General features: G+C 37.1%; 1 protein-coding gene across 1 annotated transcript; it reads left to right on the top strand.

Moving 5' to 3' along the window:
• The first annotated feature begins 13470 nt into the window (after window positions 1-13470).
• Window positions 13471-14747, top strand: LOC133838562 (ankyrin repeat and KH domain-containing protein 1-like). Its single transcript, XM_062269708.1, has 2 exons — window positions 13471-14057; window positions 14281-14747. The coding sequence occupies exons 1-2, from the start codon at window positions 13782-13784 to the stop codon at window positions 14632-14634; spliced, it is 630 nt and encodes a 209-aa protein (XP_062125692.1). The 5' UTR covers window positions 13471-13781; the 3' UTR covers window positions 14635-14747.
• The last annotated feature ends 957 nt before the right edge of the window (window positions 14748-15704 follow it).

Genomic DNA, 15704 nt, shown 5'->3' with positions numbered 1-15704 from the left:
TGCTTCTTGCTGTCGCTGGACATTGTTGGTGTTACGTTTTTTATACCCGATACCCATAGCGTAGAAGGGTTTTATAATTTTGTGCTGGCAGGAAATGTATGTGACAGTCAGAAAAGGGTTACTACGACCCCATAGAGTATTTATATTCTTGATCAGCGACAACGTCTGTCTGGCTGTCTTTCTGTCCGTCTGTCCGTTTCAACTCATAGATCTCTGAGACTATAAGAGTTGGAGATAACATTTTTACAGCGTTTGTTAATTTTTAACGCAGATCGAGTATGTTTCATATTTTTATCACGCCCACTTCCGACGAAATTCTTTTGTAGGGTAAAAACTTCTACTTAAATCGGGTCTTAGCTGCATTGGCTGTCATATATATTTTGAATGTAGTACTATATCAACATACCAAATATATCTTTCGGTATATTTTGTAATTTTTCAGCACATTAATTTAGCATATTCTTAGAATATGATTTTATTCTCAATGGATTGCGGGTATCTCACAGTTGAGCACACTTGTCTGTACTTTTTTTACTTGCTTTTTTATTGTGCTGGACTGGCTCGACTGGCCTCTCGACTGACGCACAATTCTGTTTAAATAAAAATCATTTCATTGCAAATACCTTGTGGCATATTTCTGTTTTTGACATGACCTTTTTCATACCCTGTACTCTCCAAAAAGTGTATGCTGGTATTCTCATTTATTTCACTATACTACTGTTAGTAGAAAGCAGCAGAAAGTCGATCACGTTTAGCCACAAATAGTTGACTCAATTTGCATTTGTTGTTGATGTTGTTGCTGCGTGTACAATATGGAAATGCAGCCACTGTTGCATCATGGCCAAAGAGCAAACAATGCGAGCATAGTATAGTCTGAAGGCCTTTCACTTGCTGCGAAAGAAAATTCAGAGCATATTTTCGCTTTCCGTTAACTGACGCATATCGTTTTTTTATTCTTCCGTTTTGTCCGCCATGCTATTGCCTTCGGTGTTGTTGTTGTTATTGTATTTTGTTGCACCGGACATGCCGTAAATCAATTTTATATTTATTATTTTATGAATTGCAATTGCTTTCTTTTTATTTCACCCCATTTAAGTACGCATCGTTTGCATGCGCGGCTGTTGCCCGATTTAATTTACTGTGTCGCATGTGCGCTTCCAAACTCTTTCCCTCTCGCTCTCTTGCTCCCTCTCTCTCTCTCTCTCTTTCTCACTCTTACTCCACCTGCCACCCGCTTATCGCTTAATTGGGAATGTATGTGCGGCAATGAAGCGACGTGGCACGTAATTTTGTGGTCATCACAACGGACACGGCCAACCGCCAATGCACACAACCCTCTCTGTTTCTGTTTCTGTTTCTGGTTCTGTTTCTGTTTCTGCGGATCTGCTTTAAGGTGTGCTCTCGTTCAACAGACTGTTGTTTTAATTTCAATTCAGTCTGGCAGTTGATTGATTGCTTGCAACATGCAAAATGGCTTCAGAATTGTTGCAATTGAAATATGCGCTTCTTTTTTGCATACTCAAATTGATAATTTAATAGCTGACACGTTTGGCGAATTATATAAGAATCTTTTTAAAAAAATGCAGTATAACGAAAGCAATAATTAACAATATTATGGAACAATATATTATTTTTTCATATTGATATTGGGAATTTATATAGAATAAATTAAACTTATTTATATTTAAAAAATTGTGACTTATAAAAACAATATAATATATTTATCTGCTTTTCAGATATTTATGTACCTTTAATATTTCTAACATCTTATATTATAAGTTTAATTATTATTTTAAAAACTTATCTCTTATTAAAATTTAATGTTTATTTAATGTTTACTGCGTTAGGTAAATTTATGAACGCAATTTATTAATTGCTTAAAATATTTTAAGCAAATTATATTAGGAAATATTGTATTTTAAAAAATGAATTCGATTTGACTTCTCTATTTATTAGCAAATTAATATAAATTGTTTAAGGAACTAAGGTCTATTTTAAATTAATGTAAATATTTGTATAACAAATCTTTAAGTGAACTCTACTTATTATATTCTTATTATCTACTTTAACACTAGATTTTAACTCTTTACTTTATTTAATAATTATTAAATAACAACTATATAATAAATTCACTAGATTTAGATAAAATATTATAATTATTATACTTAAATTTCTTTAAAACACTTTTCATCCTTTTCTTTTAGTACAAACCATTTCACGTAACTCTTTAAAGCCGTAAAGCTCTGTGGTGAGCTAAGCAGGTAGGACATGAAACAAAATGTTAAACAAAACAAAGCGAATGTGGCAACAGAACTATTAAAATGTCAAAGGAAGCTGGCTGAACATGGTCAGAGGGAGGGATGTGCTGAGAATGTTTATTTGGGGCTCGTTTGGTTTATTGTGGGAGTTGAAATTCCTTATTAGACAATGTTGGAAATTGCGGTCGCCAACATTAAAATTAACATTTTGGGTTTGTCTGTTTAAAACAGGCGAATTGTTATGTTCACACATTAACAAAATTTGCATATTAATTAAAAATTGACAAGACAATAAAGCAAGCGACAAACGAGTCGAGTTGAGTTGGTTAACTCGTTTTATATATAGTATAGTACTTTATACCTATTGGCATTAACAATTTGAGAAAATTCATTCTTTTAAAGCCAACAATAAAAATGCGTGTGTGTGTGTGTGTTTGTGTGATTTTTGAAGTTATAATTGGTTGCAAACTTTGGGTAATACTTTAGCCAAACGCAGTCGATTTGCTTGCCGATTTGCTTCCTGTTGTGGCAATTTGGTAAAGTTGAGCAAATCCAATTTGCAGTTTTCAAATCGCATCTAATGCAAAACGATGTGCACGGCAAAACGAGAGAGAGAGAGAGAGAGAGAGAGCAGTGAGGGAGCGAAAGAGAAGCAACATGTAATTGCGGTTTAGCAATCGAATTGTGTGTGTAGAGCAACTGGAGTCGGAGCCAGAGTCAAAAGCGGAGACGAAAGGCGTTTCCCCATGAGTCGATTGAATAAAAAAGCCAAAAAGCAATCGAAGTGCGTGAGAGCGGGGCAGAAAGTATTCAGCATAACATATATGAAAAGCCAAAAATTGCCATGAGAAACTAATAAAATGTAAACTTTTCAATGTTGCAAGCATGTAGCACAGACACAGAGCATGGCAATAACAGCTTGCCACAGATCTGCGGCAATTTGTAGCATCAATGCATGTGCCAAATTTAGTTGTCGATAGATAGAGAGCAATTACGCAACTTGTGGCATAGTTGCATATGCCTAGTTTGACAAATGTCAAGCATGATGGAACAGCCAGGTGAATGCCAAAAGTAAACAAGAACAAAAACTCAAACTGAGCTGTGTAATGAGTATCTGCCCCAAAATTGATTCACAAACATACTCCGTACGATTCTTTAGCAATATCCGAAATGTGGTCGAAGAAAATAGCAAAAATAAAATGCAAAATTCAGACTGCAGATTGCCGAATGCCGAACGCAAGCTGCAAAATTCCCCAGTTTTGATATCAAAAACTGCAATGTCAGAGCATTAAAAAATGCACTTTGCATATTAGAATCAATATGTTTGGTGCCTCATTCTGTTGCTGGCACAACCAATTACTTGCCTAATATTTGCTAACAGCAAACTGCACACATACACATAATTTCCTTACTCTTGTTGAGAGACATTTTCAACCTAGTGTTGAAAGTCTTTTTAAATACTAAGACGCATTAAGCTGATTAATGTGAGGGAAGGGGAGGAGTTGGGTTTAATAGTGATTGATCAATTAGCTGGGAGTTATTAAAGCCATAGCGCACTTTTGAGGGCAGAAAAAGAATTTGCCTATTCACTGAAAACTAAGCTCGATGATAGTAATGAAATTTTCAACAACAATTTGTGCAAATCATTTCATTGCTTATGCTGTCGGCCAGAGCAAGATAAATATTAATAACTCAGTTGGCCAGCTCACAAAAGGTGAAGGCACCAAAGTCTCCTCCATTCTCTCCTGCTCTTCGCAGTTGCAGTCGCAGCAGTTTCGAACGGCAAACAAAAGCTTCAACTCGATGTCGATGGGGGCAAAAACTGAGACTGAGACTGTGACTGTGACAGAGCCTTTTAAATAATAACAGGCTAGGCGAGACGAGGCGAGGGCGGGTGGGATGTAAATAGTAAATGCAGACCAGTGAATAGACAAATAGTTTTGTTGCTGATGACAATACAGAAAAATGTAAGGCAGAGAACAAAGCAAAGGCAGTGTAAGCTGCAAATAGCCCCGTCGCATAATAAAGAACCTCGGCAGCTGTGAACTGAGCTATCTAAGCTGTGTGTGTGTGTGTGTGTGCTCAGTGCTGAGCTGTGAGAGAGGTGCGAGATGGGAATGAATGTAAGCAAAAATGAGAAATCTTTTATATTGAAGTGCTCGACGATACAACACCTAACACTCACTCACTGGCACATACATATAAAATGCAAACCTTGGCCACAATGGCTAAATATTAAAATTCATACGCCATGTTGCACGGCCAAATCACTTTTGGACCCCTCCCCTCACAGAAGCGGATGAAGAAGGACAACTAGAACGATTTTCATTAGGCAAACAGGAGCATATTTTTGCATAGGACATTTGAGAGAAGACTAGCACAACACTACACGAAACAATTGCACAATTTATGTGGCATTTATTTGCACATCGCTCAAGTCCAACCAGAGCCATAGCCAAAGCCAAAAGCCAAAGCCATAACTATAGTCATAGTCATAGTCATAGCTATAGCCATGGCTACCTATGGTACTCACTCTCATATGCTAACAATGCTATGAAACGAGCCTTTAAGCATTACAAATGAAAAATGAAATATATAAAAAACGAACGTAAAAAACATAAAACTGAAATGAAATGAGAAAAGAGGAAAAGCTATGCAGGTCAGCGACACCCCTCCATCTGCCCCCTCGCAACACATGCTCGACAAAACTTAACTAAACAGCAAAAATATTACAAATTCAAAATGCTAAATGTGCATTTAACTTATGTATTTATGTAAATCCCTCGAAATTATTTCGCAAGCCCAGAGGACGCGCTGCAAAGGACTCCAGGTGAAGGGCAAATGCCATTCAGCAGCAACGTGCAAAGCAAAAGCAGCTGCACGTCATTTGAATATATGAATGTGTTTTAGTTATCTGCAGTTCTTCATGTCTATTTTTTTTTTTTTGTGGTTCGTCTCATGGACAATTTGCTCGTCGCTGCTAGCAATTGTCACCGTTTCCACAGATTTCAGATTGATGACAAGCCGCGACAACTCAGCATTCTTGTCTTTATGTTTACTTTATTTCCAATTCATAAGCAATGTTAAATTTTACGATTCATTTCTCTACTAACTATACACTGAAGTATATTTAGTGTATAATATTGGCCTTCTCGCTCAATAAATCTGTTGTGCACTTCAAGCCACATACAACCTTAGACATATGTGCATATTTAAATTATTCTAGTATGAGTAATGCAACTACACTTGACTCCCTCTACTCTCTAGTCTATGCTGGAAGGGTAGCACAGTATTTTGTAAAATGCAAAGGACTCTGCAGAGTGCAGCCACCTAACCTTGTGGCTTGCTTCTGTTGTAACTAATGCACTTATTTGGAAAGCATAAAATAATTTAAGACGTGCCCAAAGTGCCAAATCCGATTTGGCAACAAAACCCCAAAGCTTGTTGTGAGATTTTCCCAGTGTGCAACTGCAAAATACACGAATACACTTTTTAAGAGAATATCTAATGCCCTTTATGACTGCTTGACTTTTGGCCAATTAAAGTCATAAATCAAATCAACCACCAAACATTTTATGATGCCGCCCCTCCATTGCATGCTACGTTGCACTCGCATAGTATCAGTATCAGAGCAGCCAGCACTCAACGAGCGAACAAACGAACAAAGCCTTCTTCGTGTATCTATCACTTAGTTGGATGGCTGGCTGGCTGGCTGACTGGCAATCGTTGTGCCTTGAATTCTTAATCCTTTGCAAATCGCCGACGCATTATCTGTCTGGCCATGAGACTCAACAAAGCGTCTGCTGCCATCCGCCATTGTTTATCAATTTTATGCAAATCAACCCAAAAAAAAAAAGACTCAGTCTGTGTGCTCCCTTCGACTGTCTAGCTTTTTTATTGGCTTGTTATCACTGTGGCGGCATAATTTTGTAATTGAATTAAGTTGGCTTTTCAGAATCAAATGCATTTTAATAATTTAATTTTTGGTGAGCGCGTGTTCCGCGTTTAATCAGTTAATTAAAATCTAAAACTATGCATGGATTCAATGGAAATCGACTTCCATGTATATTGTCAGTCCATAAGCTGCCTCCCAAACATGTTTGCGACTAAGCTGAAAATTCGTTTAAATTCTAAAAACCTTCCTGCTTTTATAATCCCTGTTTCCAGTTTTCCTGTTCTTTGTGTTCGGCCAAAAACTTTCACTTTTTTCGCTGTCTCTGTCGCAAGCAATTGAAAACTGAAACTGAGTTTAGTGCCTTGGGCCGTTGAGGGTGCCAGCTACTAGTATTGTACTTAGCCGTGGCCCAAAAATAAATCCATTGCCGTGGGCCATACATGACTTTGTCAGCCAGATTTTAATTCAATTACATCTGTAGCTGCAAGTCGTGTGCAAATATTTTCATAGGACAAATTAAAACTCTCCCATTTCCGCCCGCTTCTCGTCGTCTTCGCCGTCGTCACAACCGTGGAAATTTCCACCAACAAACCAACCACCCAAACACAACCCCAAGGCACATGCGTGAGCCGCTATTTGCTGTTGTCAGAGAAAACAAATTTCAGACGAACTGCGCTAGAATAAAGAAATACTCTAGATGAAAATGCTGAAATGTAGAAGACATCAAGCGCCTTTTGCGTCCGAATGTGAAAAGTGATTTGTTGCTTGCTGAATCCATAAGAGCCTCGACATGTCTCTTCATGTCTTTCACATTGTACAATTATGTTTCTACGTGTCTTGCCACACTTTCATTCGCTAAAGCCACAACTATACTGCCACAGTTGTCTCTACACTTGTCTTATCGTCTCTTTCTCCCAACTCCTGCCACATGCCTCTTCCCACTTGCCACTTGCATAATAATGACTGCAATTTGCTTGCCACCGGGCAAACTGTTTGTTGCACATTGTCCTCGACTGCCTCTGGTTGCATATCAGACGGATGTTCACCTAATGAGGACTTCAGCTTGCAGCATCTTAATCAGCAGCAAAACAGAGAGAGAGGGATGTCTGGACATGTTTTTGAACATTGGCAAAAGTCAACTTTGTGACAGTTTTGAACTCACCCGAATTAGCTTCGTAGTATATATTTTGGAACCTGATTGACAATTGTTGTCTAACATCAGCTAACTAACTAACGATTGACCATTAAACTATGAAACGTTTCTTAGAGCAAGTAGTCCATACATTAGGAATGCAATTTGCTATGGTAAGAAATTAATGGGTAAATTCAATACATAACTATTCAGAAAACCAAAAAAAAATAAAATTATTTCAGAATCTTTTGAACTCAATGGAATCTAGTACTAAATCGATATACTAAATATAAATGTGGTATATTTCTAGAAAACGGTTTTTAAATGGATAGCGGGTATCTTACAATCGTGCACACTCGAGTATAGTTTTCTTACTTGCTGAGATTGATGAATGCTGAAGCTCAAACTTTTTGATTTGTGTCTTTAAAAATTTATTTTCTCTCTGTTTGTTGTAAATCAGCCAACTCCTGAGTTATATTTTCTTTTATATTTCAAAAATAAATAAAAAATTTATTATTTTTCATAAACAAATATTATTTGGTATAATGAAATTAAATAAACATTTTTAAAAAATAATGATAAAATGTAATTTAAAACAATTGTGAATTTGTCAACTTTTAATTTTTTCTCTCTGTATTGTATATCTGCCAACTTCTGAAATTACTTGTTCTTATAATTTTAGGCGTAATTTAAGTCTGTAAGATACGTATTAGTTAATTACGACTACAAAAACATTAGGCGTATCCCAACAAACCATTAAGAATTGAATAAATATTGCATTATTATTATTATTATAATATAAAAAACTTTGAAGTTAACTTCCGTTTAAGATTTTCAAATAAATCGTCATAAACAAGTACAACACTTTAAAAAATGCGCACATCAATTATGAATCCATTTACTTTCTTAATATCTTAATAAACCCTTAAGCACTTAAAGCATTCGCATTTGGGACTTAAAATGCTATGTATGCAGCTCTTGATAGCTCTCGCCTCCATTGAATTGAAGCACACGTTATAATCACCAGAAGGTATTGCAAATTACAACAATCGGAATAATTAAAATGAAGACAATAATCGCTTTCGTATAACCCGCAAGTTGCAGCGTGGGAGGGACAAGAGCAATAAAAGCAAAAAAGGAGAAAAAACTTTGCACAGGAAGTCGCTCTGGGGGAAGGAAAATCTGATGCGGAAATCGAAATTTGTTAAATGGAGCAATCGATGAATGGAGGAGCAATGGCTCTCTGACGTACCGTCCCGTCTCACTTCTCTGTGCTCCCTCGGTCAGTTGAGAGTTTGGATTTACATTTTATCGCTTGTACGTTTGCACCATTTCAATTACAAACAATAACAATAAAATGTGGGTGGACACCGCGGGGTGCGGAGGGAGTGAGTTGAGTCGTTAAAGTTCAAGAAAACGCGTTGGCAGCAAAGAAATGGAAAAAAAAAATATATGTATAAAGTGAAGCTAAAAGTGTAGTGCAAGGGAATTAGTTCACACGGAAGTGGCTGTCAGTATAACTGCCCCCATTCCATCCCATACACCTGCCCCCTTCTCTTTCTCTCTCTCTCTGTCCCCTTCAACCATCCATCGACGCACACTTATCTCTGCAAATGGAACATGGAACATGGCCATTGGCCATTGGCCAGAGAACCCGTGTTCTGTCCTCTCCTCTCCTCCCCTGTCCTGTCCTGTGTTGTCGTGTCGTTCGTGCGGAAGTTAGGTGCCGAAGCGGGAATTGTAGGTAAATATTATTGCAAAGAAATTTAAATACAGATTTTTTCATTATCTCTTCCCTGTCTCAGTCTCCTTTTTTCTGCATTTCATTTCGTTTTCTTTTTTTCTATTTTCATTTCGTCCGTTAATGTGGAATACGTTAATGAAATTGCGCGTCTCTATTTTAAAGTTTTCGCGCACACAAAGTTTTCACAGACAATTAGCAATCGCACATATCACAGCGAAATATTCGATGTTAAAACTTTGTCGATATTTTCTATATGTTTAATTTGAAATTTATTGGCAATAAATCGTGTCACGCCCAGCAATACGCTCAGTGCTCAGCTCTAATAGCTGCTGCTGCTGCTCTTGCAGTTGAAGATAAATGACAGTCATTCTGTGTGTGAACTGAAGTTGCAGTTGCAACATGGCGTTTTTATTGAAGACTTTACCAGCTTAAGAGATCATTGAAGTGAAAGTGTGCTGAGCAGATGTATGTGGTATTTGCGCTTATTTGATTGCTTCTCTGCTTGCAATGACTTATGGCACTTTGATTCAATTAGCTGCTTTTTTGCAGATCTACGACACGTCACACAGTTGCTGAGTGTAATTAATGAGTTCAAGTTTTCGAGTACTTGCCGAAGAAATATGTAGAGAAAGAAGGGAAATCTTGCCCTCGGGCCAAGCAAGAATAAATAAACATTTTTTGACATAAAGTAAAGTAAAAGTAAAAGAAATAAATTCGCACAACTAAAAACTTATTTCATTAGCAATTTCCATCAAAGCCAAAGTCAGTCATAATGACACACACAGTCGCTCTCTCTTTCTTTCCTTTACTTTCTCTCTCTGTCTCTCTCTCTCTCTCTCTCTCTCTCTCTATTCTGTGCTCTCTTTGTGTACCCGCGGGATATGCGTGTTAGCCTCGATGCTGTGCTCAATTTAATTCAACGCCAATAAAACCTCGATAAAATGAAATTTGTAGCTAGAAATTTGCAGTTGCCCTTGGCAATCACTGACAACGAGCATCATTGATAGCCGTGGCGTATACGTGACAAACGGCAGCCATGTGTTAATCCCGAATTGTCTGCGCGCACAGTTCAAGCCAACACAACAAAAAGGACAACGAACAACGGACAACATGGCAAAACAAACAAAAGGCGCATAAGCACAAAAGAAACAGAAAACTTGGACATAAATAAGAAAAATAAAACAGCAAAGAGAAAAGTTTATGGTCAACATTTTTAGTTGCGGTCGAATGAATACAAAAGTGTATTTTCATGAACACAGCCAAAGAAAGAGACAGATAGAGTGATATACGAAGAGAGAAAGAGAGATATTAATGCAAGCACTCACTCACACACGGAAAACATGTGGATATACCGTATTGAGTTAGTCGTCGTCTTGGCAACATTTATTATATCGCAAGTGGCCAACTGTATCCCAATGATGACTGCCTTGGCTTCGCTTGCTGTCCATTTTTGTTCCTCACTCGCACTTTTATTATTATTGATGACAATTTTGAGCAGACAATAAAAGCGAACAACTACAACTAAAACAACACAACACAACACAACAACACAAACAACAATAAAAGTAGCAGCAAGTGACTGCCATGTGGCAACTAAAAGCAAAACTAGGCAACTTGCTTAACTCTCAGTCAGCGGCACCCAAAATGTTTAGTTCTGGTTAAAAAAAAAAAAACCGACTTTGTGAGCATCCACAAAGTTTGTCAACTTTCGATATTTTCGTAACGTAATCAACATGTGTTTTTCTTCCGTGAGATATAGTATAACCATTTTCTTTATTTTTGTTTGCTTTCAAATTATATTAGTGAAATTAGATGATTACCTTACATCCAATATAAGCTTTTTTAGCTTCAATTATTTTTATGATTTTTCTTACGTTTCTCTTTATTTGTAGATCCTATTGGCATTTTTGTTTTTAAGGCCAGATCTCTTGGTAAGTTACGCGTTATAAGTGCCTTAAAAAACAAAAACAATTAAATTGAAGCACTACAAATACAAGTATGCCAACAAATGTTTGGCGACTATGTCTAAATTCTTTTTGATAACTTTCTACTTACCAAACTAAATCAACAAAATTTAACTAAAATGCAAACGCTCCGTAGGTTAAAATCAACAGATTGTTCGGAAGTTTGTTTAGAGTTGACTTTAGTTAAAGGAAAACCCAACAGCAAAACAAAATGGGATATTCTTTAATATATAATAAAATAATAATAGTCTCCAACTACCACTTGGATTATGTAACCACACAAAACATCACATTTGCTGGTCTTAGACAACAAGAACGTGCTCTTTAATATTGCTTAACTGATTTTGATTAGTTTTTCCCATCTTTAATACGATTTCCAGAACATTTTTCATGTTGTCACCTCTTAACCGACGATCACGAATACCTTATTACTTAAACTTTAATTTTATAATCGACGATTAATAAGAAATTAATTGAAACAAATTTTTTGTATTTATGTATTTATGTTTGCAGGACGATATACAAGAGTCTGATCCCGATAGTTGTCCTCATGAGGAGGGAGAAGTTCGTGAAGATGAAGACGAAACGAAAGAAGACTCCGAGGACTCGGATGAATCTGAAGGCGATGATGAGGAAGAAGATGAAGAGATCGGTAAGTCATTGCGTACACTAAACCAAAACCAAATTTATTTTAAAATCTTCTCTTTTATTGAAATAGATGTTCTGCAAGACAACGACGCACATGATGAGCGCAGCCTTGACGATGACTGTATAGACAACGATGTTAATACGGTCTTGCTGTTAAGAACAACTGAACAATGCCGCTGCCTCAACGGATGAGGGCGAGTCGTTGTTATCAAAGGCTTGTTCTGCAGGCTACTATGAGCTGGCACAGATACATACTCGTACATATGTATGTATGTATATCTCCCAAAATGCAGCAATTTTCTCTTGTGGTGTATGAGAACAACCGAGGCAATCCATCGAATTGAAAATCTTGGAAAGTTAATCCAAGAGAAAAGATTTATTTAAATCCATCCATAGCTTTAAGTCCTCCTGAAATCAATTTGAAAAAGCGGTTGTCAAGCAGCTTTTACCGATGGCGAAGTAAAGAGCATCACATAACGTAGCAAATCGACTTCTTAGTAGCTGCTTTAAAGAAGGCTTTAGTATATGTGTCGTTGTAGAGATTAGAGGTGGGCACGGGTTGTTATTTTGGCGTGTTCCGCAGGCTAACAAAGCTGGCACAGATACATACTCGTACATATGTATTAAGATTCTCCGGCACGGGCCTGCAAAAGGCCCGTCCCGTAAAAACCCGAATTAGGCCCGTAGAAGCCAGAAATAGGCCTGAAAACAATTTTGATTTGATCGCGCTTTTTTATTCCCGAATTAGAACCGCCATTTATCGTATTTTAATTGCTTATCGATGCTACTATCGATTAGCTTATAAATATTTAACTTGTTTGCACACCACTAATTCAAAAGTGGCGTCCTATTGGGAAATTGGCTTTTACCGATGGCCATGTGTGAAAAAGCATCACTAGGCTAAAAAATCAAATTTAGAAAAGCTGTATTTTTAAATAAAAATATGACTAATGTAAATATTGTAAATACTAGATTAGAATTGGCATAAGCCGGGCATTTTGCGTTTCCGCGGGCTTAAATATATATCGAGTTAGAAGCCCGATCGTATAGGTGTATCGGTCGAGTAGAAGCCAGAAATAGGCCTCACTATGATTTTGATTTGAACGAGAGAACAAGTTGTTCCCGAAATAGAACTGAAATAAAGAAATATAAGAAAATCGGATCAATTATACTTATATATATAATTTATACAATATTTAACTTGTATTGAACAGAAAAAATTCGCCGAGTGGCGTCCTATCTACGAAATTTTATTTTTCAACTGACATCATTAAGTTATCGTTACAATCGGTTAGTGTTACATAAATCGATATACGCACGCAATGAATCGAACACATAGAGTTTCAATACAATTACATGTCTTTGAAAATTTCCTTATATGTGTAAATAAGTTTCGGACCGGGCTCGGGCCTTGGTGAAAAAGTTTCGTGTTCGGCCGGGCCGGGCCTTTCAAAAAAGAGTTTGTTTTCGTGCGGGCCCGGGCCTAAAAATACAGGCCCGCGCCTCTAGTAGAGATAATGTCTCAATTTGCCCATTTTGAAGACGCTTCACGTTTTCGAAACTTGAGTAGCTTTGAAAATGTTTATGTATCTTACATTAATATTATGTTCCTTTTTCCACTTTTCACAATTAAACGTGGAATTCACATGCGATAGTTATTTTTATTAATACATTATCTATCGATAAGTAGTAACAGTAAAATTATGTGAACACAGTGGAAAAGGGGAATTTATGATCGAAAGTTTACCCTTCACTGAGTGTAACATCGATAAGTTTGAATTAGTATCGATAATCAACATAACTCTGCGATATATTCGTGTGATGACGAGTTAACATGCCCCTCTCTCCGGCCACATGGAATAATGCCGATCCGGAAACTCCAAGCCTACTCTATGCAACTCTAACGATAATACACTCATACATAGATTCTGACATACACACATGTTCATGCCTTTTGTAATAAATTGCCACTGCCGAAATAGTCAGTCTTATTCTGTTCTCCAAACAGCATAGTGATTTTATTTGTGAGTATTTCTAACATATTACAGAATTCTCTCGCAAATGAGACTCTCTCGGCCACTGGACTGGTAACTGTGACAATTGTGTTTCTTTATTTTTTCGTATAAAGGTTTTATTGGCAATGTCTCAAAACAAGAAACTAAACCATTTAACGGAACTGGATATAGCTGTTTGTTGCGGTGATTTGCACCTTGTTGAACTGCTGCTCAGCAATAACGCCGCCGATGTAAATGCACCTGGTGCCGCTTTCACACCGCTAATGTTCGCCTGTTTGGACGGTCAGCTCGAGATGGTGCAATTATTGCTGAGCAATGGCGCCAACGTTGAGGCGCAGGACGAGAGAGGTTATACACCGCTGATGGGGGCCGCCATGGAGGGCCATGTGGAAGTAGCCAAGGTTAGTATCGAGTCATGGACAGTAAATTGACCGTTGACAAGTGATTAAAATCTGAGATTTGATTGCAATTGTCTTCAGTGACGAGAATCGAGTTATTGATTTCGTTATTAGAAAGCCAGTTCGCATGATTTAGTTTGATCTTATCTGATGTTTAATGAATGTATAAACTACTCTCACCTTTTCAACTGTTGATTAATTTAATTTTAAATGTCTCTTTCCATAGGTACTTCTTGAGCATGGAGCCGAAATAAACACCCATTCAAAGTTTAAGGAGAGTGCTTTGACACTGGCCTGCTACAAAGGTCATTTGGATATGGTGCGTTTGCTGCTGCAAGCCGGCGCCGATCATGAGCATAAAATCGTCGAGATGCAGAAGGCTCTCTTAGAGGCTACAATGGGTGGCCATGTCGAAGTAGCGCGATTGCTATTGGACTCCGGAGCGCAAGTCAATATGCGGATTGATTCATTGTCGCTCACATTGGCAGTCAACGGTGGTCACGTTGAGTTGGCCACTTTACTCTCCGAGCGCAAGGAACACGAGGAAATGGTGGCACAGCTCGATAAAATAAATTTGTAAAAGAAACAGAAAACTTAAATAAATGAATAAGAAAAGTAAAACAGCAAAGAGAAAAGTTTATGGTAAACATTTTTAGTTGCGGACGAATGAATACAAAAGTGTATTTTCATGAACACAGCCAAAGAGACTAATAGAATGATATACATACGAGGAGAGAAAGACGAGACATTAATGCAAGCACTCACACACGGAAAACATGTGGATATACCGTATTGAGTTAGTTGTCGTCTTGGCAACATTTATTATATCACAAGTGGCCAACTGTATCCCAATGATGACTGCCTTGGCTTCGCTTGCTGTCCATTTTTGTTCCTCACTCGCACTTTTATTATTATTGATGACAATTTTGAGCAGACAATAAAAGCGAACAACTACAACTAAAACAACACAACACAACAACACAAACACAATAAAAGAAGCAGCAAGTGACTGCCATGTGGCAACTAAAAGCAAAACTAGGCAACTTGCTTAACTCTCAGTCAGCGGCACCCAACATTTTAAGCTGTGGTTAAAAACCAAAAAAAAATCGACTTTTAAGCATTCAGAAAGTTTGTCAACTTTCGATATTTTTGTAACGTGTTGATTACGTGTGTTTTTCTTCCGTGAGATATAGTATAACCATTTTCTTTATTTTTGTTTGCTTTCAAATTATATTAGTGAAATTAGATGTTTACCTTACATCCAATATTAGCTTTTTTAGCTTCAATTATTTTTATGATTTTTCTTACGTTTCTCTTTATTTGTAGATCCTATTGGCATTTTTGTTTTTAAGGCCAGATCTCTTGGTAAGTTACGCGTTATAAGTGCCTTAAAAAACAAAAACAATTAAATTGAAGCACTACAAATACAAGTATGCCAACAAATGTTTGGCGACTATGTCTAAATTCTTTATGATAACTTTCTACTTACCAAACTAAACCAAAAAAATTTAACTAAAATGCAAACGCTCAGTAGGATAAAATTAACAGATTGTTCGGAAGTTTGTCTTTTTTGTATGCACTTTATTTAAAGTTTAGAGTTAACTTAATAGTTAAAGGAAAACGCAACAGCAAAACAAAATGGGATATTCT

The sequence above is a fragment of the Drosophila sulfurigaster genome, chromosome 2R, assembly GCF_023558435.1.
Source record: "Drosophila sulfurigaster albostrigata strain 15112-1811.04 chromosome 2R, ASM2355843v2, whole genome shotgun sequence".
Taxonomy (NCBI): domain Eukaryota; kingdom Metazoa; phylum Arthropoda; class Insecta; order Diptera; family Drosophilidae; genus Drosophila; species Drosophila sulfurigaster.
The sequence above is the reverse complement of the archived record's forward strand: the minus strand, read 5'-3'. Positions and strand labels throughout refer to the sequence as shown.

Coding starts and splice junctions, on each gene's coding strand:
- LOC133838562 (XM_062269708.1), top strand. CDS start 13,782: ATGTCTCAAAACAAGAAACTAAACCATTTAACGGAACTGGATATAGCT. Junction 14,058..14,280: donor GCCATGTGGAAGTAGCCAAG/GTTAGTATCGAG, acceptor CTCTTTCCATAG/GTACTTCTTGAGCATGGAGC.